Genomic DNA, 24,646 nt, shown 5'->3' with positions numbered 1-24,646 from the left:
TACAGACCAATATCTCTAATGAACCTAGATGCAAAAATCCTCAATAAAATTCTGGTGAATGGGATACAAAAACATATCAAAAAAATGGTGCACCATGATCAAGTAGGATTCATCCCTGGGATGCAAGCCTGGTTCAAAATATGGAAATCAATAAATGTTATTCACCACATCAATAGACTTAAAAATAAGAACCATATGATCATCTCGATAGATGGGAAAAAGCATTCGACAAAGTACAGCATCCCTTTGTGTTCAAAACTCTAGAAAAACTAGGGATAACAGGAACATACCTCAATATTGTAAAAGCAATCTATGCTAAGCCTCAGGCTAGCATCATTCTGAATGGAGAAAAACTGAAGTCATTCCCTCTAAAATCTGGAACAAGACAGGGATGCCCTGTCTCACCACTTCTGTTCAACATAGTTCTCAAAACACTGGCCAGAGCAATTAGACAGACAAAAGAAATTAAAGGCATAAAATTAGGAAAAGAAGAACTTAAATTATCACTATTTGCAGATGACATGTTTCTATATCTAGCACACCCAAAAGGGTCTACAAAGAAACTACTAGAGCTAATAAATGAATTCAGCAAAGTGGCAGGATATAAAATCAACACGCATAAATCAAAGGCATTCCTGTATATCAGCGACAAATCCTCTGAAATGGAAATGAGGACAACCACTCCATTCACAATATCCTCAAAAAAAAATAAAATACTTGGGAATCAACCTAACAAAAGTGGTGAAAGACTTATACAATGAAAACTACAGAACCCTAAAGAGAGAAATAGAAGAAGATCTTAGAAGATGGAAAAATATACCCTGTTCATGGATAGGCAGAACTAACATCATCAAAATGGCGATATTACCAAAAGTTCTCTATAGGTTTAATGCAATGCCAATCAAAATCCCAACGGCATTTCTTGTAGAAATAGAGAAAGCAATCATGAAATTCATATGGAAAAATAAAAGACCCAGAATAGCAAAAACAATGCTAAGCAGGAAGTGTGAATCAGGCGGTATAGCGATACCAGACTTCAAACTATACTACAGAGCAATAGTAACAAAAACAGCATGGTACTGGTACCAAAACAGGCGGGTGGACCAATGGTACAGAATAGAGGACACAGAAACCAATCCACAAAACTACAACTATCTTATATTTGATAAAGGGGCTAAAAGCATGCAATGGAGGAAGGATAGCATCTTCAACAAATGGTGCTGGGAAAACTGGAAATCCATATGCAACAAAATGAAACTGAATCCCTTTCTCTCGCCATGCACAAAAGTTAACTCAAAATGGATCAAGGAGCTTGATATCAAATCAGAGACACAGCGTCTGATAGAAGAAAAAGTTGGCTACGATCTACATACTGTGGTGCCGCAGTCTGGCTGGGCACAATCAGGAGCCACTTGTCAAAAGAAACTAACTTTATTTTTAGAACCACACACGCCAAACAAAACAGCCTCTCAAGAAAAACCCTCAGAGCCTCAACTGCCACCACCGGCTTTCCACAAGCCTCTCTCTCCCACACAAGCTTCTCTCCACCTCCCACAATCCTCCTGCTCTTGAGGCCGATTGGCTGGGTCACGTGGGCGGAGCCAAAAAAGTCCCCCAATGAGCAACTCCGTGGTCTGAAAGGGCAGGGAAACAGACCAATGAGCATCACCGCAGAGGAGCCAATCAGCTAGATGTTGCTGGGGCCGAGGAGCCAATCAGCTAGATGTTGCTGGGGCCGCTGTGAGCCAATCATCAGCTGGCAGCTGGAAGTTTCCTGGCAGCTGGAAGTTTGCTGGGGCCCCTTTGGCTGTGGCTCTCAACATCTCCCCCTCTCTGTTTAAACAACAAGCATGTGGCTTAGGGACCGTGCCTGCCTTAGGTTGTCCAATAGTACATATGGTCCTTAGGTTGGTACCATTGCAATTGGATCTTACCCATCACTGACTACCGGTCCAGTATACAGCCTCACCTGTGGAGAGGTCTTTGTACCAGCGGGGGGGTGAGGTTCTTTGCCTCACCTCTGTTGGCCCCCAAATTTTAGATGGACGATCATGACAAGCAGAAGGGAGGAAGATACACCAAGCCAATTGATGGCTCCTTTTAGAAAAATTGTACCACCAATGACATCATCAGCAAAAATACCCCAACACTACCACAAGTCGCTGCACCAACAGATAGTTCACAATGCATACAGGTGAGCTCACAATGTGTCCAGGCAAGTTCTGCAAGTAGTTCAGTGATGGCTATTGTAGAAGCTGTAGATTGGTTTTATCTTTGACTTCACCAGCACTGGGATGAAGATAGGAATTCTGGCAATAATGGCTAAAGAAAAAATTATGTAGCATTACAGAAGGCACTAAAAGAAAACAATTTTCTTAACAATTTACATTGTCTTCACGGCACTGGGTGAAGATAGGAATTCTGGCAATAATGGATAAAGAAAAAATTATGTAACATTACAGAAGGCACTAAAAGAAAACAATTTTCTTAACAATTTACATTATCTTTAAGAGAATTATTAAATATAATGAAAAGGAAAGGTGAAAGTAAACAAACAGATCTGTTAACCTTCTTTTTTGTTTACATATTAAAACAATCCTCAACAGTTGTTTACCCAATTTAAATTAAACCATATAAATCACATGAAAAAAAAAATATTTGGATCCATTTTATCATGAGCGCTCATCATATATGATATATGGACATACATACATTCAAACATATAACACAAAACACAAGTGTGCACACATAATATAATACATACAACACATAACATTATAGTAAAGGCCTTATAACTTTTTACAGGTGAAATCTCCATTGCAATGTTTAAAAACTCTATAGTCAAAAAATAGAACTGATCAGCAAAACATTAACCTAGGTCTGTATGAGCTCAAAAAACAAAATAGAACTTCATGATATGGCAAAGGGCAATAATAAAATAGATATTGAAAAAAGCATCCTGGTTCTGTTGCAGATGTAAGAATAGCCAAACTGGAGTTTTGGAAATCAGTTGTTATGGATTTGAGCCAAATCATCTTCTTTTTGGTCTGTAGAAATCGCTTTAGTTAATCTTTCTGGAATCCAAATCGGCTGCTGTTCTCCCTGTGGAAACACACAAACAGACCCCCGACTCCAGACAATTACTGGGTCAGGACCTTTCCATTGTCCTGTTAGAATATCCTTCCAAAGTACCTTGGGCTTATGCACATTTTTTGGACACATATGCCTTTCCGCAGCACTAAGTCCTGATGCATCCAAATTTAAAAAGTTTAGAGTAAAAAGGGTTATTTTAAGTTTATCTTTGGGGAATATATACCCCTTCCCAATTCCTTCTTTTTGCTTTAATAAGTACATTTTAATAGTTTGATGAGCTCTTTCAACTATGCCTTGTCCCTGTGGATTGTATGGGATTCCTGTTATATGAGTAATGCCAAATGGTGAGCAAAATTGTTTAAAAGAGGTAGAAGTATAACCAGGGGCATTATCTGTTTTTAACTGTTTTGGAACACCCACAGTGGCAAAATTTTATAAGCAATGAGCTATAACATCTTTAGTTTTTTCTCCGGCATGAAGGGAGCCCATCAAAAATCCAGAAGAAGTATCAACTGTAACATGCAAATATTTTAATTTTCCAAATTCTGGCAAGTGTGTGATGTCCATCTGCCAAATATGGTTAGGTATCAATCCTCTAGGATTGACTCCAAGATTAACTTGTGGTAAAAAGGTCACACAATTTTGACATTGTTTTATTATTTGTCTAGCTTGTTCCTTAGTTATTTTAAAATGCTTTTGTAAAGTATTAGCATTGACATGGAACTTTTTATGAAAATTTATAGCTTCTTCTAGTGTAGAGAAAATATGTATGTCATGTGTAGTTTTATCTGCTAAATCATTGCCCAAACTAAGGGCTCCAGGCAATCCTGTATGTGCCCTGATATGTCCTATAAAGAATGGATCTTTTGTGTCCCAGATTAGACTTTGTATAGTGGAAAGCAAAGAGAAAACAGTAGAAGAAGGGGAAATCCTACCAGCATCTTCAAGAGATACTATAGCATTAACTACATACTGATTATCAGAAAATAAATTAAATACAGAATCTTTAAACATCACAAAAGCTTGTAAAACTGCATTAAGCTCTACCTTTTGAGCTGATTGTTTGGGTACTAAAAATGTAAAAGTTTGATCAGGGGTAACTACTGCTGCTGTACCATTATTTGACCCATCAGTGAATATATTTGGAGCATTCATGATAGGTGTTTTTCTTGTCATTTTGGGAAAAATTACAGGATGCAATGACCAAAAAGACAATAAAGGATTAGATGGTAAGTGGTTATCAAATGAAACATTAGATTTGCACATGATTATTGCCCAAGTATTTAACTCATTAGCTAACTCATCAATTTGATTCATAGTATATGGAGTAATAATTTTATTGGGAGAAATTACAAACACTCCCTTTGCTGCTTTTATTCCTTTGAGTATTAATTGTCCTACAGCCTCAGGATACCTAGTAAGAATAGTGTTAGGAGAATAAGATAAATGTATCCATAATAATGGACCTTCTTGCCAAAATACTCCTGTAGGAATATTTTTTGTTGGTAGTACAATAAATAATAAAGACAAACTTATATCAATTCTATCCAAATGCATATTTTCCATATATGTTTCAATGATTTTTAATGCCTTTCTTGCTTCAGGCATTAACATTCGGGGTGAATTTGGATCTGATGGACCTTTTAGGATATCAAATAAAGGTCCCAACTCTCCTGTTGGTATACCTAGATAAGGCCTTATCCAATTTATGTCTCCTAATAACTTTTGAAAGTCATTAAGTGATTTGAGTTGATCTACTCGTATTTGAATTTTTGGTGGACGGACCATGGTTGAGGATAATAGAACTCCTAAATAATTAATTGGAAAATTTAATTGTACTTTATCTATTGCTATCTCTAGGTTATAATTTTTTAATAAGTTTGTAAGTGTGGCATAACATTCTAGCAATGTGTTTTTATCTTTGTGTGCTAATAATACATCATCCATATAGTGAAATATTTGTAGTTCAGGATTTTGATTTCTAAGTGGCTGGATTACTTTGTTAACATAAATTTGACACATAGTTGGGCTGTTAGCCATCCCTTGAGGGAGTACTTTCCATTCATATCTCTGATCAGGACCTTCATGATTCAGTGTAGGGATAGTAAATGCAAAACTTGGACTATCCTCAGGATGAATTGGAATTGAAAAAAAAAACAATCTTTAATATCTATAACTAAAACATACCAGGTTTTTGGCAAAGCAGACAACTGAGGAATCCCTGATTGAGCAGGTCCCATAATAAACATCTCATTATTAATGGCTCTTAAATCTTGCAATAATCTCCATTTACCAGATTTCTTTTTGATGACAAAAATGGGAGTATTATGAGGAGATACAGAAGGTTGTATATGTCCTTCTGCTAATTGTTGTTTGACCAGGTCATGGGCTGCTTGTATCTTTTCTTTAGTCAGGGGCCACTGAGGAACCCATACTGGTCTTTCTGATTTCCAAGTAATATTTATTGTCTCAGTGGCCCTTTCTGAAAATCCAACCCATGTCTTTCTGTTCCTTGATCTATTTGTATTGGTGCTGCTATACCTTGTTCTTGTTTTTCTAATCTTTTTCCTTTCCTAAAACCTTGTCTAGTCATAATAGTGGGTGCATTTTGGTTGATGTTATTTGTTAATGTCAAACCTAATTGATCTAAGACATCTCGTCCCCATAAATTTACGGGAAGATGATCCAATACATATGGCTGTATAGTTCTTTCACATCCTTCAGGATCCTTCCAATCTAATACCATTGCACTTCTATGGGGATTAGTCGCCACTCCTAGGCCTCGAAGCGTTTGAGTGGCTTGTTGTAATGGCCAATGTTTTGGCCATTCTTGACGAGAGATGATGCTAAGGTCTGCACCTGTATCCAGTAGCCCATTAAATTCAGGTCCTTGAATATTTAGTTTTAGCATGGGGCGAGAATCTAAATTTAAAGAAAGCATAGCCCAATCTACACCTGTGGAGCCTAATCCCTTGGAACCTCTTTCTACGGTACGACTGGAAAATTTATCATGTAGGCTGGGTATTATTAGTAACTGTGCTATTCTATCTCCTGGTGAAATTACTGATATACCCTTTGGAGAACTGGCTATAATTTTTATTTCACCTTCATAATCGGGATCAATTACCCCAGGACTTATCATAAGTCCTTTTAGAGTAGAAGAGCTGCGTCCCAATAATAAGCCTACTGTTCCTTTGGGAAGAGGTCCTTTCACCCCTGTGGGAATGATTTGAACTCCCATCTCTGGAGTTAGTACTGCTCTGGCGGAGGCGCATATGTCCAACCCTGCGCTCCCTCTGGTTTGTCTGATGAGGGATCTGATGGACAATGTGTCCTGGGCACTACCCTGATGGGGTTGCTGGGTTCCTCCAGTGCTCCGTATATTTGTGGTTTTGGGCCCCAGAGCATTGGGCCCCCCTGTCCATTTTTTGGCAATGGAGCCCGATGCCTTTCTCCATGATATCGTGGATAAACACCTGGTCCTTGTTCGTTTTTTGATAATGGAGTACCCTCTATGGTGGTTTGAGAATGGCATTCATTAGCCCAATGTCTCCCTCTACGGCATCGTGGGCAAATACCTGGTATTCTACTCCTTTGATACCTAGTTTTGTTAAACCCTCCTCCAATGGGGCAATTCCTTTTAAAATGTCCTGTTTGTTCACAATTGTAGCATGTTCTTGGCCTGGCATCTAAAGCCTGTTTTACTGCAGCTGCCACAATTTGCCCTTGTTCATTAATGTCTCTGGCATCTAAAGCCTGTTTTACTGCAGCTGCCACGACTTGCTCTTGTTCATTAATGTCTCTACATAATTTAATATATGTGTTTAAATATTAAATATTTGGTCGGGCTCCAAATTCCTCAATAGGACACCCATAGCACAAGAGTAAATAACTAGAATCAACAAATGGGACTTACTCAAACTAAAAAGTTTTTTCTCAGCAAAAGAAACAATAAGAGAGGTAAATAGGGAGCCTACATCCTGGGAACAAATCTTTACTTCTCAACACTTCAGATAGAGCCCTAATATCCAGAGTATACAAAGAACTCAAAAAATTAGACAATAAGATAACAAATAACCCAATCAACAAATGGGCCAAGGACCTGAACAGACACTTCTCAGAGGAGGACATACAATCAATCAACAAGTACATGAAAAAATGCTCACCATCTCTAGCAGTCAGAGAAATGCAAATCAAAACCACCCTAAGATACCATCTCACTCCAGTAAGATTGGCAGCCATTATGAAGTCAAACAGCAACAAGTGCTGGCGAGGATGTGGGGAAAAGTGTACACTTGTACATTGCTGGTGGGACTGCAAATTGGTGCAGCCAATTTGGAAAGCAGTATGGAGATTTCTTGGAAAGCTGGGAATGGAACCACCATTTGACCCAGCTATTCCCCTTCTCGGTCTATTCCCTAAAGACCTAAAAAGAGCATGCTACAGGGACACTGCTACATCGATGTTCATAGCAGCACAATTCACAATAGCAAGACTGTGGAACCAACCTAGATGCCCTTCAATAGACGAATGGTTAAAAAAAATGTGGCATTTATACACAATGGAGTATTACTCTGCATTAAAAAATGACAAAATCATAGAATTTGCAGGGAAATGGATGGCATTAGAGCAGATTATGCTAAGTGAAGCTAGCCAATCCCTAAAAAACAAATGCCAAATGTCTTCTTTGATATAAGGAGAGTAACTAAGAACAGAGTAGGGACGAAGAGCATGAGAAGAAGATTAACATTAAACAGGGATGAGCGGTGGGAGGGAAAGGGAGAGAGAAGGGAAATTGCATGGAAATGGAAGGAGACCCTCAGGGTTATACAAAATTACATACAAGAGAAAGTGAGGGGAAAGGGAAAAATAATACAAGGGGGAGAAATGAATGACAGTAGAGGGGGTAGAGAGAGACGAGGGGAGGGGAGGGGAGAGGAGGGGGGATAATAGAGGATAGGAAAGGCAGCAGAATACAACAGACACTAGTATGGCAATATGTAAATCAATGGATGTGTAACTGATATGATTCTGCAATCTGTATATGGGGTAAAAATGGGAGTTCATAACCCACTTGAATCAAAGTGTGAAATATGATATATCAAGAACTATGTAATGTTTTGAACAACCAACAATAAAAATTAAAAAAAAAAATAAATAAAATAAAATAAAATTAATGCTAATCCCCAAATGCTTAAAAATTAGGGTAATTCATTCTTTGTTCTCATGAACACTTTGGTGATGAGCAGTCGGTTTCGTATCATATGAGTAACACTACATATAAAAAAATCTTTAAGAAATAACCAGGAAGGGAAATGTGTGGTTAAAAGCACATCCCTGACAATATTATGAATTACTGAAGACCATTTTTTCCAAAAATAGGTGTTTAAAATTTAGATTTACAAACATTAAAGATTGATTACTCTCGTTCTGTTCCATGTACTTACGGGCACTTACCACTTTAAGCCTTAAATTTTGCCAGTCTAGTATACAAATTGATAGCTCACTTGGGTATTAAATTGCTTTTTCTTAAATATTAATAAGATAAAGCCATCATTTGCTCATGTAACATGCAATCTGGGTTTTCAATTTGAAGAACGGTTACTTATATCTTTTCCTTTTTCTAATTTGAAGTTTGTTATTTACTTATATATTCATGAGAATCTTTTTTTATATATTCTGGTTAAAACCTTTCGATTTGCAAACAACTATTTATACTGGGGTGTGTGATATGATTTTCCCCACTATATTATTGATCTCTTTCATAAACAAATTTTCCATTTTATTTAAGCATTGAGAAATCATATTTTTCAAGAAAGTGGCTGATTTCCCATGGATTAACATAGGAAAGTGTTCACAGTATTGTCTGTGGCCTATGCGTCTTTTTTGTTAGATTTTATTTTATTCATTTTTATTGTTATTTTATTCTTTATGATGTTCCCAGGACTTTGCACATGATAGGCAAGTACTAGCCTACCACTGAACTGCATCTCTAACCCTATCTTCTAAACTTCTCCTGTAAATAAATTTACACCAACTTCCTTGCTCCAAATAATATATTTTTTAGACATTGATATTCAGGAAATATTACATTTACTATGCCTTAATATTTTCAAATACTAAAATTTTCTAACTTTGCTCCTCCTCTCTTACATCAGCTTTTCCCTCCTTATTTGAACTATTTTCCTAACATTTTAAGTTACTTGCCTTATTCTCTTTTTATATCTAAGCATTTTGAATTTATAAATTTCCTACAAAAGTTTCCTTTTACTATATTCCAAATATTTAAAATAACTATTGTGGCCCCCATGGCCTTTACTCAGTTTCCTGGAAGTCAGGAGGTAAGTCAGATTCGAAATATTAAAGGTATGAGAAACTAAAAAATAAAATAAAATAAAGACAAGATTCAGAAATAAATGAACAGCTTGCGACATGGTGGTATGATCTAGCTGTGATGGAAGCTGTATCTAAAACCAAAATGGAGCTTGCAGTCTTTAATTAAATGAGTTGGAAACAGCAATGGGGAAAACAGGGAGAAGTTGATTGAGGCTTAGCAGGTTATGCCTACTTCCTCTCCCTTCTGGCTGCTGTATTTGAACCTAGGGTTGCCTGGACCAGGGCAGGGTGTCAGCATAATCTGGGCTGTCTCAAGTTGGTGGAGTTTCATTGAGAGTTCTCAGAAAAGCAAACCTCCCTGCCTTGAGATGGCTCAAATAAACCTATAATTCACTCACGGCCCCCAATAATATACCATTTTTATCTGAAATCCAATTTAAGACTTTTTAAAAGTCTATTATGAATTTCTCTTGGATGTATGAGTTCTTCATAAATGTATTTTTTAAAATAGAAACATAGTAAATTTTGAATAGGTTTCATGAAAAGGGAAAATTAAAATTGAAAACCAATTGACAAAAAAATGGAGATTATACAGATTTATCTCTATGAGAACAATATACTTGTAAAGGGACCTTAAAAATAGTCAGTGATGGCAGGAGGGAGTTGGGATTTGCTACTATACCAGGCACAGAGAGTTACAATGTTGTAGGCCTGTAAATAGGAAGGGAGTAAAGACTCAAAGCCTGTGAAATGCCTATTAGCAGATGGAGGAGACCATGGAGTATAATTTTGGTCCTAGTACATTCAGAAAGAAAAACAAACAAACAAAAAAACAAAAAAGAACAAACAAAGACTCATCAGGAATCTTAATTTTAGCCTGCTGAAAATCATACAAGATATCAAGCCACCCAGAACTTTAAGATAATGAATGTCCATTAACTTGGTATGTTGTGATGTGTTATGCTAACAGAGGAAAATTAGTATGTTGGTATTGCTTCAGACTCAGTAACACTAGGACTTTGGAGAAGTGTCTTAATTAATATCTGAGTTTCTATGTTATTTTTTGGACAAAAATGGGGATTCTAAAGCACAATTTTCTTTACCTTTTAGTATTCCTTGAATTAAGTTATATTATTACTCTAGCGCTCCCTACCATACAAATATCCTTAAATAGTGTCAATTTTTTTTCCATCACTTAGAATCACAGAAATGTTCTCAGAAAGTGCTTGGGAAGGAAGGTGTGATTGAACCTGGCCATGTAGCATGCACAGGGTTTGTAATTATATCCAGGGAAGAAACTAAATTGAAATAAGTAGAACAAATTGAAGAAAGACACAGAAGATTGTGTAGGACTGGTTCGGAAAACACTGAATTGCTAGAATTTGCTGCGATGGAGTGCCTATCAAACACACACATCTTTGACAATAGAGACAGTGCTTAACCATCCTGTATACCATAGTTTCTGAACACATTAGACCAAAGGAAGTTTCGAGTAAAGCTCAAGATTTGATTTTGTCAATAATAAAGTCATTTATTTTGCCACTAGGGAGTTATTCAGTGACTCTTATTTAGAAATAACTCTATTATACAAAATCCCACAAGATTTTCTTATCCCTCTTAGCAATCATCTTACTTTAGCAAAGAATCTGAAGTTGCAGAGCTGGAAAGAAACACTACCTTGAACCTTGTGTGTCTTCATTTTAAAACTGTTAATATGGGAAGCACCTTAAGGGTGAGGAATATAAAAGTAACCACAGACAAATATATGTGTATCTCTGTACTTCCTGGTAAGTATTTCCTGGTAAGGTAAACAAGGAAGAAGGGTAACCAAGATGCATATTTTCTTCTGATGCATATTAGAAGGACTTTAATAAATGAGGAACAAAGAAATATTAATGCAAAGTATTAGTTCAACTTTGAAAAATATCTATTATTTATTTTGATTGCACCAAATGACCTCATCTGATGACAGAGAGGCGGAGCTATGGCATATACTCTCCTTTCCACTTCTCTTTTTAAATTTTCTAAAACACTCTGGAATATTTTTCTTGAAAAGTTGTTTTTATTTGCCTATTTATCTATTGATTTTTAGACATGACATTCTGTTCTGTTGCTCAGGGTGGCCTCTAACTCCTAGGTTCAAGCCATCTGCTGCCTCAGCCTCTTGAGTGGCTGAGACTATAGGAACTTGCCACAGCACTTGGATTTAACAATATTTTAAAATGTTGTTACATAAAATGTCTCTCATTTTATATGTTTATGTATTTTATTTTATTCTATTCTGCTTTCTCAAAACAATTACTTGGCCATCCAGCAAGGCTTACTGAAATTGAAATGTATTTTGGTGAGCTGTACTGCATAAACAGATTCTGCAAAGTTTTCTTTTTTTCTTTTTCTTTCTTATTCTTATTTATTTATTTATTGTTTGTTTGTTTTGTTCTGTTTTAACAGGTAGCAAATAATATAGATAAACCTGACCCTGGAAGAAGTCATTCCATAATTTGAGCTTAAAGAGGGTGCTTATCATAAGTGCAGATGAATCTCATCAATCATTCTTAAATATAAGGAGGGAGTACTAAGATAGAGTTGAAAAACCAAAGAAATTAAAATCTAACAGCATGGATGAAGTCACTAGCTATATCATACAAATAACAGGTTTTTATTGCTGAATCAATGTAGCTTCCAGAGTTTTCGGTTGTTTACTTAACATATGAAAACAATAATACCTGCCACACACAGTTCTGTTATAATATTTCAAGAGTTCTCTTATTTTTTAAAATTATATCAAGTAATTTTTTTTTTGTCAGTCTTGATGGTAGGTATGAAAATTCACAGTGACAAAAGAAGTGTTGTCCTTGTCTTTAAAGTGTTCATAATCTCACTTTTGGTAAGGATTCATGGGAACTAAATCAAGTCAATTGAACAAAATAACAACTTCAATCATGTCATTCATCTTCATAATCCTCATTAAGCCCTTGGAGAGACAGCTGAAGAGCCCACTGCGTGTGTGGCTTGGTCAGCGTTATTCACTATCAGAATAGGTCTTTAGAACTAATTGTGTCTCATTGGTTCAGCTCTTTGTGGCCCTTTTCTTGGCATCTGATTGACAATGGTATAGATTCTATGCATCTCCTTTGTGTCCCTCAGGAGTCTCTGTTCCTCGTGGCCTTTTATCAGTTTCCTCAATGCTACTATTTCTTATTTTTGCATTTCAGATATCAGAGTAAATCTGATTATTGTTTACTGTATCTTGTTCATAAACATGATTAATATCATTTGGTTTTGAGACAAAAGATTTCACTTAAAATGCTTGTCAGTTAGCTGAGGTATACTTGGTGATTGTACATACAAATATACATATAAAGTGAATCATATCTTATATATTCAGTCTATCTCTATATCCCTACATATGTACATAGTATTACTATGAGGACACTTGTGAGTCCAGAAACAAACCAATTTTTCCATGTTAGCTACATTTTCTTTCCCAGAAAATTATTCTGGATCTTTCTACCTCTAAGGAAAGACCTTTATATATCACCTCTTCCAATTCATTCCTTTTTGTTAAAAGATGCACACTATAGAAAAATCACGTTAAATTAGAAAATGCGTATGTAATATGCATACTACTTCTTTCTTCTAAAATATATGGGAAGGACTATGATATTTCGTTTGTTCTGGAATTCTTGACTTGAAAGTGTCTGAATGGAAATTCTAGTTTTATCCATTTATGAAATAGTTTCTTTAATTGAGGCTTCAATGATTTTCAATATGGATTCTGAACATTATTTAAAATATTTAGGCTTTGCTTTTTATCTCAAAATATGAGAGTTATTCTATGGAAGGAATAATAAATTATTTTTATTGAATAAGACCATAAAGTACATTCAAGAGACAGGAAAATGAATGTCTAGCACATCCTAAATTAGAGGAAGGTATGGTTGTTTTAATAATCTATTACTGCTGTAATGACTTCTCACAAACATGATGGCTATATGTTACCGAAACACCTTCTTTCACATGTCTGGAATCCAGAAGTTTGAAATCTGACAGGATTGCATCCTCTTTGGGGACTGTAGATATGAATTTATTCCATGCATCTTCTGGTTTCTGGTGGTTATTGGGCATTCTGGGATTCATAACTACATCACTCTTACTTCAGCCTCCATATTTGCTCTGCTTTCTCTTCTGTGTGTTTGTGAACTCCTCTTTCTTATAAGCACATTTGTGATGGTGTTTAGACCCATGTAAATAATCTAATGTGCTATGAAATGTATTATATCCTCTTAAAACTTGACTCTATTTTTGGAGACAGGACTTTTATGGATGCAATTAAGTTTAAATGTTAAGTGGAAATAAGCACAAGCATGACCTGACAAAATCAGTGTCTAATAAGAAACCAGAGAGGTTGTTTTCTTGGCATAGTGAGTATAGAGTGCTGTGGCAGCCAACTGCAGGGTAGAAATAATGTCCTTACCAGAAGCAACTCTGCAGGTCCTTGATCTGGGAGTTTTAGCCTCCAGAACTGTGGAAAGAGATTGCTATTGTTTTAAGTCACCCTATTTATAGTACTTCATTTTTTCAGTCCATAATGAGCAATAAAAGTGCAATTCCCTCATCTTGAGATCCTTAATTTCATCATATACTTTGCCAGAGAAGTTAATGTTCCATCTTTTGTCAGAAGATACTGGCATAACTTTTGGGGGGCAGCCCGAGTCCACCATTTAGTTTACTAATATAGTCACTCTATTTCAGGGCCATACTTTCCCAGACTAAGATGGAGGTCTCTATTTATTCAAGTAAATAGTAAATTTTAAAGCAATAGCTTCCCAGAAGGTACCAGACACTTTATATTTAGTTTCCTACTCCCCTGAAACAAATGACAAAAAAAAAGCACACTGCAATTTAAGTGATTTTGCCCTCCTTTGGCAGAGCAGCAGGAAACAGCAGTCCTGCAAAGATATATAAATTGTCTGAAGCCCTATTTCATTTAAGTGCTAATCCAAGATTGAAATCCACATTTCTTTGACTACAAAATTCATTATCTATCCCCAAAGTCAGTTCAAATTCAAGTTTGCTTATCAGATTCAATAAGTTTTATATATATTTTTTTCATTTTGCTTTCTTTATACAAGAGTATAAAGAAGAGATGTCAGTGACAGAGAAATATATATATTAGGCTTAAAAGCAAGCAGTGCTTTAATTAAATGCTCTGCTTTCTTTATTTAAGTAAATAAAAAAAATTATGCATTGGTGCTTATACCTTTGCAGTAATATATAATTTCTTTCCATTGTTAAAAATAATTACTATAGTTCTTTTAATTCTGAAGCAAAATTAAGTGTGATAACCTCAGTATTTAATATAAAATGTAGAAAACCAGGCACCACAGTTATTTAGTTGATGAAAACAGGGGAAGATATTAGCAAATTTATGGAGAAAGAAAGTTGTAGTAGTCTTTCCCTCTCATTTTTGTCAGCTTAATAAAATAAAGGCTCTTTTATCTTTCATTCAAAATATCAAAGGTTCACAAAATTATAGATAAGTAAATTGTCAAATGAATAGTTAAATAATAAATAAAACTTCTCACTTTGGACATATTCTTGTCTCTATTGCACCTCCAAAGTCTGGGAACATTTTCATAAATGTAAAATATTTGCACAAGAATATGTCATTAATCAAGCATTAAAATGTATCATCTGCACAAATGTATATTTTTAGGAATATGTTGAACACCATGAAATATTAATTCCATCATTAAAGAGCTTGTCCAATTCAGTTAGGTTTTAATCTGGTTGGCTCCATGGTAGACCACTATCACGGCACTTACCTTGTGCTGTCAATTTCAACTTATGGCTTTGACATTTTGCATTATTTGGCCCTCCCTAGTTACATGCAACAAGTGCTAATTTGAACATATTGAGTGAAGGGGAATTCAGAGGTAGAATATCAGAAGATCATAAAATCAAGGAAGAATTGCAGAATCAAGCCTGGGGAAAACAGAAACAAAGGCTGCTCCAGGGACACATGAATGATAAGGGTTTTGTTTTAGGAACAACTGAGCCAAGGCATCCAACCAGAGTAATGAACCTAATCACTGTAGCAGTGTTCTTTATTTATTGGGAGCCACCCATGAGCTATATTAAGCATCCTCTCTCATCCTTAAGCCAAGTGGGTGTTGGTCTGGCATTGCATGTTGTTTGTGCTGCGTGATGCAGGTGGCCTCCTCCTTCATTCAGCAAAGAAGTCTGCTTTCCTATGGCTCTGGACCTGGGTGTTACTCTTTGGGGCTTGACCAGCCGACCCCCTGCCTTATGTGGTAAAGAACATTCTATCGAAAATCCTTTGTTAATTCCCCTATAAATAAATGGATCATGAGTTCTGGCTCTCTTTAAATCAGGGAAGATGACCCTTAAGGTTAAAGAGCCATCCTGTCCTCGATTTGAAAAATTATGTCTGTGTTGTGTGATTTTTTTTGTGTGGCCTTGATAGCTTAAAATTGCAGCCAGCCCATTTAAACCCAGTCTATCTCGTCTGTGTATGTAACAGTCCAGACTTATTCTCATCAATTAAATTCCAGTGATGCAGCTACTAATGTCCTAACTCGGATCACATGCTCATATCTTGCATAGGACAGGGAATTGAAAGAGAACACATTCCTTAGTATGTACCATATCTTGAGAGAAACACAACCCTAAAGAAAGAAATCAGAGATGATTAGGAATGAGGAACATTTTAGGATGAGCAAACAGGTGCACTTGGAGATAAAGAGCTGTGTTTTTCAATCTTTGAATTCTAAACATTTTGTATAGAATGTATGCATAGCAAATATTGTGGTCTTATATTGTTGGAGTCATTACAACTGACACTGTTTGGAAAGATTTCTCCAACCATAAATATGTACGTTCCCTTTGATTCAGTTCTGACCTTTTTTTTTTTAATCCTAAGAAACCTATTGCAAATAAACAACAAAAGGGAAAAGATAAACAAAAGTAAATTGACTTCAAAATATGCACTAGCTTCTAAGAAGGCATTGATGAATAAAAAGTAATATCTAAGCTGGTTATGGTGGCACACTCCTTTAAACCTGGATACTAGGGAGGGTGAGGCAGGAAGATGGCAACTTGAGACCAGCCTGAGCAACTTGGAGAGAACTTGTTTCAAAATAAAAATAAAAAGTGCTGGGATATAGCTCAGGGGTAGAGTGCTCCCAGGTTCATTCCTCAGTACCATACACACAAAAAGATCAAAAAGCAAATAAGTAAATAACTAAAAGAGTAAATTTTCTTTTTAAATAAGAAATAAATGATATCTACCCTTTTGGAAACTCCCAGCCTATTAAGTGAGGCAGATGTTTAAATCAATGTCAAGAATGATATGAAATATCCATTCAATCTGGAGACAAGAAGGTTGATGTTCATCACAATATTATTCACATAACCTCAAATTGAAAACTGTCAAAATATTCAAGTGCATCACAGTTTTCCAATTATACCCTATGAATTGTATACCTATAAATCATAGATAAAAACATGTAAGGGTGGCAACATTTATATTAGATGCGCAAAGACAGTACTTAGAACATGGGGGCTAAAATTGTGGCTATATAAGATATCCATGCATTTTAATATTGATGAAGACTGAGCGATGGCATTGAGAAATAAAAATAACTATTGTCAGAATATATTTCTTTTTTCTTAAATGTTGTTAAATATTAAAAGAAATTTACAAGGCAATCCAGGGGCTATGTTCAGTTATCTGATTGTTCAGTAGAAACAAAATATACTAACTTTGCCTCTTTTCTCTTTCAGTGATTTAATCTATTCTTCATAGTGCTGCAGCTGTAGTTCTTATTGTGAGCCAGGGGAGACTTTCCTTCAGTACTAGTGCTTATTTATTGCTTTTATTCTTTTTAACCTGTTTCCTCAATGTGACTGTAAGTTGGAGGCTATGGGAAGATAGGTGGTAGATGTTCAGTATATTTTAGCTGAATAAATAGCTGTTTTGATTCTTGTTAAAACTGATTTTCTTTTTAATGTTGCTATCCAATAGTGCCTGTCTATTTAGGAGTCCTAAATGCTTTAAACTCTCTAATGGAAATATAATGTCACCCTTCTTGCTATAAAGATATTTTTCTTCCAGTTTGTCTATTTCTATAGAACTCATCAAATTTCATCAATTCTAACCTTTTATCTCAATATATAATACTTGTCCAATCTGCTTTAAATTGTCAGTATTGACAACTCCGTCAGCCCTTGTTACCATCTTCCTGCTCATTTTAATGGCTTCTTTATTAGTCTGCTGATCTCTTTGTCTTCTGTTCTATTTTTACCTGTATGCTGCTGTCACATCATGGTAACAAGGTTTTGGCCATGCCATAATTGTTTCAAAATATCCAAGGGACCTCCTTTTGGCTACTAAATTAAGTATGATCTTTGTACTACAATTCTGTAGCTCTCTACTTTGCTGTATTTTTTCCATGTTTAGTCTGCTCCTACGTTATAAAGCCACATGCTAACACAGGACCCTTCTTCCTTTGTATCTTTGGTTAAATGATTACCTTCACACAGAGAGTCTCCTCATTCTTGCTGAACTATTCAGAGAAACATTTTAAAGATACCCCGTCTACAATGCCTTTTCTTATTATACCAAATGAAATTGGTATACCATATAGGTATATGTGTATCTGTCTATATATTTCTTTTCCCCCTGTGATCAAAGTGTCAGACTCAGGAAATAGCATTTGTTGAATTTATTGTTTGTCTCTTCTGCAGAAGTCCCCTCATGCTTTGATGAGTGTAACACCATATTTAAATCAGCTCTGCCTGAAAAAGACATTCACATTTGAGTGGATAATATTAGAACTATCTACAGTGATACAGAAATACATTAGTTGTGGCATACTATTCTCTGGTAAAAACCAGGAAACTTCTTGTTCAATGTAGTGTTCCTAAAGAGATAAATTCTAGAATTATATTTAGGTTTCCCAGAGGTATAAAGCAGAACTTGCTTAGTGAAGCAATGGAGTGAATATTATCCTCTATGTAATTTATGAGGTATTACATAGCATTTTCTTTATTATTATGAAAATTAAGCATGCTAGGGATTTAAATAAAGAGAAAGAACGGGTATCAGCCTTTTTTTGTTGTTGTTATCTGGAATTAAACTCAGGGCCACCTGACCACTGAACCAAAAACCCAGCCCTATTTTTTATTTTCTTTAGAGACAGAATCTCACTGAGTTGCTTAATACCTCACTTTTGCTGAGGCTGGCTTTGAACTCGCTATCCTCCTGCCTCAGCCTCCCAAGCCACTGGGATTACAGGTGCGTGCCATGGCACCCAGTGTGGTATCTGGCTTTTGAGGGTCCAGGATCTTTAAAATAATATGATATTATAAGAAATGAATATATTCATTGGCAAATTAATCCCAATGGACATCACCAATGAAAATTTGAACAAAAAGTATTTATTTTCAATGTGAATAATTTCTAAGTTACAGTTGTAAGGTCTCTGTTATATACCAATTGCTACTTTCTTGTTTTTCTCTGAGTACAATGCTGCCTTTGTACCATGTTTTACAGTGACTATGTGAATCTGTTTGTTAAATCCATTTTTCTTTTTTTAATGCTTTCTTTCTCTCTCTCTCTCTTTTTTTTTTCTCTCTCTCTCTCTCAAGCCCCAGCAAAGTGCTACTGGAAACAATGAAAACACTCGAGTTGAATCAACTAAGAAAGAAAATCCAAGTACCATTCCTTGTGATTCTCAAGATGTAAGACTAACTTAAAGTGGTTTGAAAAAAAGGACATAAGCATTTTAAAATTCTTGTTCATGTCTCCATGAAACTTTCTAATCACATGTAATATGTGCCATATAAACTTTGAAATCCTAAATGTGATAATGCAAATTCTCTTTAGATATGAGCTAAGTAGTTGTTCCATTAGGGAGTTCCACCACCAGATTCTTAGAATGTAACTGTGAACAGATGTTAGAGGCATAAGTTGGTGACTACAGACTCAGCATCATGCTTCGTTTCCACAACCAAGAGACTGGAAGCCATTAAAGTGTTTCAAAACAAAATTTTCAAAAACAAACACAGGATATGATTCTGTAATATTCTCCAGCTAAGGCAAATAATCCAAGTATTATGAGACATCATATTATAGGCAGGAAGATACTTAACCTCCAAATGATATTAGAAAATATAGACCTGAGTCCTATGGTTTTTCATTCAAAATGACAGTAATGAAATTTTAGCTCTTTAAAGTTTCAGTGTGGCAGAATTAAGCTTGTAGATCTATGATGTCTAGGTTTAACAACAAATGCCAACTGTGTTGTGCAGATTTAATTAGACTAAATTAAAAATTAGAAAGTGCATACTCAGATCATTCATACCTGAAGAAACCCAGGCAGCAGAAGAAGGAAATAAGGGAGACAGAAAAATAAATAAATAATATCATCCCTTTTTCCTCTGTTGTCTGCAAAACTGGATTTAGAAAGAGGGATTTCTCAATAGTTTACCTTCAAATCTTTGTATATTGAAACATGTACCAAAACTATGTAATGTAGAACACCAACTTAACTAGTAGCAGAAATACAATATTTTGCAATATGTTTCTAAAGGAACAGTCAGAAAGGCTTTGAGGAGAGAAAGAAATATTTTTTTCTTTTAGTTTGAATGATATGCAGAACTTTCACAATGTGATTAAGTTTTCAGAAGCAGAAAAAGATATCAGAGCAGTACAGAGGTGAGAATACAGTGCAGAAAGGGGTGAGGTATGTATCCAAAACATTAATTTGTAATTATGGAGCTGGGGCCTTCCAAGATACTGAGGTAGAACAAAGACCCATCCTTCAGAACCGAATTTTTTATGATCAAGTCAGAAATATTTCAGACATGTCATTCAGAATAACAGAAATGAGTTTATTGAAAGGATAGGAAAAAGGAAAGAGGACACTCTCAAGGGACAGAGTGGGTCTTCTCAGAGAGGAGGGGGACAGTGTGTCTCTCCTGCACTTTAGCTTTATTGGGGGATCCCAGAGAAGTTTTCTAAGAGTCCCATCTGGGTCCACCTCTTGACTTTTGACTGACAGCAAGAGGACATGAAAATTTTAAGTACTCTCTGCCACGACAATTCTAGGTCCCCTGTGTCTATGCTGAGTGGTTCTAATTAGATTCATAACCATAAATTCTTACATATTTTATGGTTGGGGCAATTATCCTTATCTTCCAGAATCTTGTCTATGAAAGCATCACAAAAATCTCCCTCTTCAATGTAACTTGGGTTCCTCTTGTGAACATTTTTTCCTGCATCATTTCCTTGCAGATAACAGGTAGTTTGCTGAGGAATGTGACATATCCTGTCCACTCAGCCCGGGCAGGGATGCAGATAATTTTTTTTTTTTTGAAAAGAAAGCACATGCAGAATCACATCAGTTACAATTCTGCAATCTGTATATGGGGTAAAAATGGGAGCTCATAATCTGCTGGAATCAAATGTATAAAATATGATATGTCAAGAGCTTTGTAATGTTTTGAATAACTAATAATAAAAAATAAAAAAAATTTAAAAAAGAAAGAAAAGAAAGCACATGGGCATCAGCACAATAGGCCCACTTTACAGAATTATTCTCTTAATCCTGTGTCCCACCATCCTCATCTGTTTGTCCTCTAACACTTAGAAAGTGAGGGCCCCTGAATTCCCTAGCTAAGGAGATTATTTTGAATTAGGGAGATAGTTAATATTCCTAATGTTTATGACCAACTAAGTGGGAAAATCATGGTATTAGTTTTAAGGAGGCTGTTTTAGTATTTTGATGTATTTTTCAGAAACTATATAAAAACATGTTCTCATTAGACACAAAACTGGAATGTTATGTGTGGTTTATTAGTGTCCCCCAAACACCATTCTGTTCTACTTTTTTCTACCAAGAATTGGGCCTTCAAAATCATGTTACATTTTGCTCTTTGTTTCTCTCCTCTTCTTCATCTGTAGCAACTCCTCCCTGCCTTCAGTAAGTCTCATAAACATCTACTTACTTACTAGTGGTCCCTGTCTGAATCCCTTTAAAACTCTTCTTCCACTAGAGCTGGTGATATATCTTAGTGGCAGAGCACTTATGTAGCATCCACAAAGCCTCTGGTTCAACCCACAGCACCCCCAGACCAAAAACAAAAACAAAATCAAAGCAAAAAACAAATAAAGACTTCCTCTACTCGCACAAATATGAAGAATTCTCTCTCTAATCTGACCTCAGTAGATTTTGGTTTGTTGTGTCTACTTTTAAGCAGTTGCAATTTCTAGTGCAAACAGTGCTCAGTGTTCAGAGGTTATAGATTCAGGCACAGTTGCAGGCCAAAAGAATAATATAAATAAATGAAATCAGTCAACATAGCCTATAAGAACTAGTGGAAATTGTGTGAACATCAGTTTTCAAGTTCTAGACCAGTGTTTCCTAGCCGTATCTTTAGCATTGTATTACCTAGAGAACACTTGCAAAATATTATCCCCCAAGATGCACTCCAAGAAACTTAATTCAGCTCTCTTGTGAGTGAGACCTGGATATTTATTTCACTTATTTTTAAATTTCCCCACACAATACTAAAGTGCAAATCACTTTTATTAACAATGATTTTCATATATAAATAATCATAAAATCATTTGAAAAATTAAGATTATGAGCAACTACTCAAGTATTCTATATAAATAGAACTGGGTGGATTGGGTGGATTTTCTATTCTTTTTTTTTTTTTAATAGCATGTGCCTAACAACTCTATTCCAATCCAGTTTATCCTGAGGATTATGATCCATAATTTGAAGCACTTTGCATTTGAAAAAACGTAATCTCTGTAGTTATCATACATTGCTAACTTTTTTTTACTTCTATTACCCTTTATTTGCATTTTAAAGAAGAAAACTTCTGTTGAGTTTTTGTAATGTTGACGATGAACAATTTTGGTATCAGCTTGAAAAGGGTATAGTGAATTTATCCTAGTTGAAACCTTCATTTATTATATAATCACCTTCAATATCCATATATGCATATATAATATATGTGTGTATATACATATTTGTACTTATGTATCTCTGTGTTATTGATCAATAAACTGGAGTACAATTTTATTCATTGCTAGACTTTATAGAGAAAGCTGGTGGACAGTGACCACTCTAAACTACAGAGTCTAGGTTATGATTAATCTAAAGCATTGAGAACCCTATAGTTTATTTTTATGATTCCCCAGTGTTGAATTAAAATCTATTGACTTCTTACAATTTACAGAAAGAAAAGTGGGAGTATTTGGATTGGTTAAAGCTATTGTCCCTGAACTTGTCGGAATTCACCTAGAATATTCTGAATTTTGTTAAGGATTGTGAAATATATCATTTCAACTTCAATATGTCAATATAAAAATATCGTCAACCAACCTGACACTATACAAAGAGAGAAATTTAAGTTTGACCTTTGGATTGCTTCATTGCACGTTTCAAATGACCAAGAAAGCAGAACATTCCTTCATTTAAGAAAAATAAAAAGGCACAAAATACATTCTTGGCTCATTTTCCTCATTTATATTCTGTAAATCTTGTATATATTATAAAATATTGGCATATGCCTTCTTATGACTTTTCTTCAATCAGAAATTGAATCAGTGCTTCTCAGTTTTATACAAGAAAATAAAGTAGGTGATAGTGTGTCTTCATTTTAATCTTAATAACCTTAATTGACAAAATTAATGGTTACCACTTTTATTCCTATTTCCTTTTTAAAAAAGTTTTTTCAAAGAATTTTAATTTTAATTCAGAACTTTTAAAAATAATACAAGTAAGTTAAAATAAGTACTTAATGAAGGTAATAACAGAAAAGATTGAAAACAAAAAAAAAGGGAGGAGCAAAAATAAAGATCCATTAAACTCAGATTGAGTAGAAGATATTGATAAAGGTTAATATGAACCCTCAAAGTTTGATTGACTGAACAGTTGCATCACTCTTCTCAGATAATATAACAAAGAGGGAGATACAGATATTTTAAGTTAACATTTGTACATCTGCACAGAAGAGAGTGATGCTCTCTCAATGCTTTGAATGAATGAAAGGGGAAAATAGAATAAATTATTTGTGAAAAACTTGATAGCTTTATGTAAACAACTTTATTGAGATGAAATTTGAACACCACACTTTCAACCCATTTTAAGTGAATATTTTAGTGACTCTTTGCATTTACTCCATTGTCCAGCCACTACCACAATCTAGTGTTGAAACATTTCCATCTTCCTAAGATTCTACTGCATTTTTTTTACAGTCTTATTCAACCACAAACTTAGTCTCCATAAGCATACATTTCCTCTTTTCCATAAATTTTATGTGAATCGATCATACATGAAATGTAATCTTTTTCATCTGACTTCGTACACCTAGTATAATGAGTTTTAGTTCAGACATGCTGTAGAATGTATCAATAGTTAAATCTTTTTTATTGTTGAACAGGATTTTATCATATGATTATATTTCTCTTTTTGTTTTTAATCCATTTACTATTTTGTACCTTTTGGATTGTTTAACTTTGTGGTTATTCTGAATAATAATGTTATGAAAATTCACATAAATATCTCTGTGGGGTCATATGTTTCAATTTCCATGGGGTAAATGCCTATAAGGGGAATAACTGGGTTTTATTGTAAAGTCATGCTTACCTTTTAAACAAACTTTTTCCAATGTGGCTGCACCTTTCACATTCCTGTTAAAAATGTGCAAGAGTTCCAGTTTCTCCACATCTTTATCACCATTTGTTGATGTCAGACTATGTTGAAAAGTAGATTCTGATGAGAATTTATCAAAAAGAAAAACGAAATATTTTCTCCAAGAACAGAAAGTTTTCTTTTGTATGATTTCTTATAACTTTATTCCTTCATTGAAGTTTGTGATCTATCCCAAATGATTTTTTTTTGAGGATATGGTAAGTTTCTACTTTCATTATTTGTCTTTTGGTATTCAGTTGTCCTAAACTTTACAAATTAGTGGTAAAGAATATCCTTTCTTTATTGAACTGTTCCAGCACTTTTTTCTACAATTGGCGACAAATGCGTATTTTTAAGCTTTCAATTTTGTTTCCTGAATTTTTGTCTATCCTTTTGCCAGTACCACACTCTCTTGATCATTGTAGCTTTACAGGAAATTTTGAATCTGGGAATTTAGAGTACTTGGACTTTGCTCTTCCTCT

General features: G+C 35.1%; 1 protein-coding gene across 4 annotated transcripts in view; it reads left to right on the top strand.

Moving 5' to 3' along the window:
• The window catches only part of Luzp2 (leucine zipper protein 2), a 510,973-nt gene that overhangs the window by 466,876 nt on the left and 19,451 nt on the right, over nt 1-24,646 (top strand). For 3 of the 4 annotated variants that reach the window (XM_058577022.1, XM_058577023.1, XM_058577024.1), the window contains one exon: nt 19,105-19,197. The exons of the other annotated variant lie outside the window; for it this stretch is intronic. In XM_058577022.1, coding sequence (XP_058433005.1) covers nt 19,105-19,197 — 93 coding nt within the window. The remainder of the gene's footprint in view (nt 1-19,104; nt 19,198-24,646) is intronic. 4 annotated transcript variants of the gene reach the window in all.

Source organism: Marmota monax, unplaced genomic scaffold (assembly GCF_021218885.2).
Source record: "Marmota monax isolate L192 unplaced genomic scaffold, Marmota_monax_Labrador192_F-V1.1 WCK01_AAM20220418_F8-fsc00061, whole genome shotgun sequence".
Taxonomy (NCBI): domain Eukaryota; kingdom Metazoa; phylum Chordata; class Mammalia; order Rodentia; family Sciuridae; genus Marmota; species Marmota monax.
Note: the sequence above shows the minus strand (reverse complement) of the source record. Positions and strands in the feature narration are given on the sequence as shown.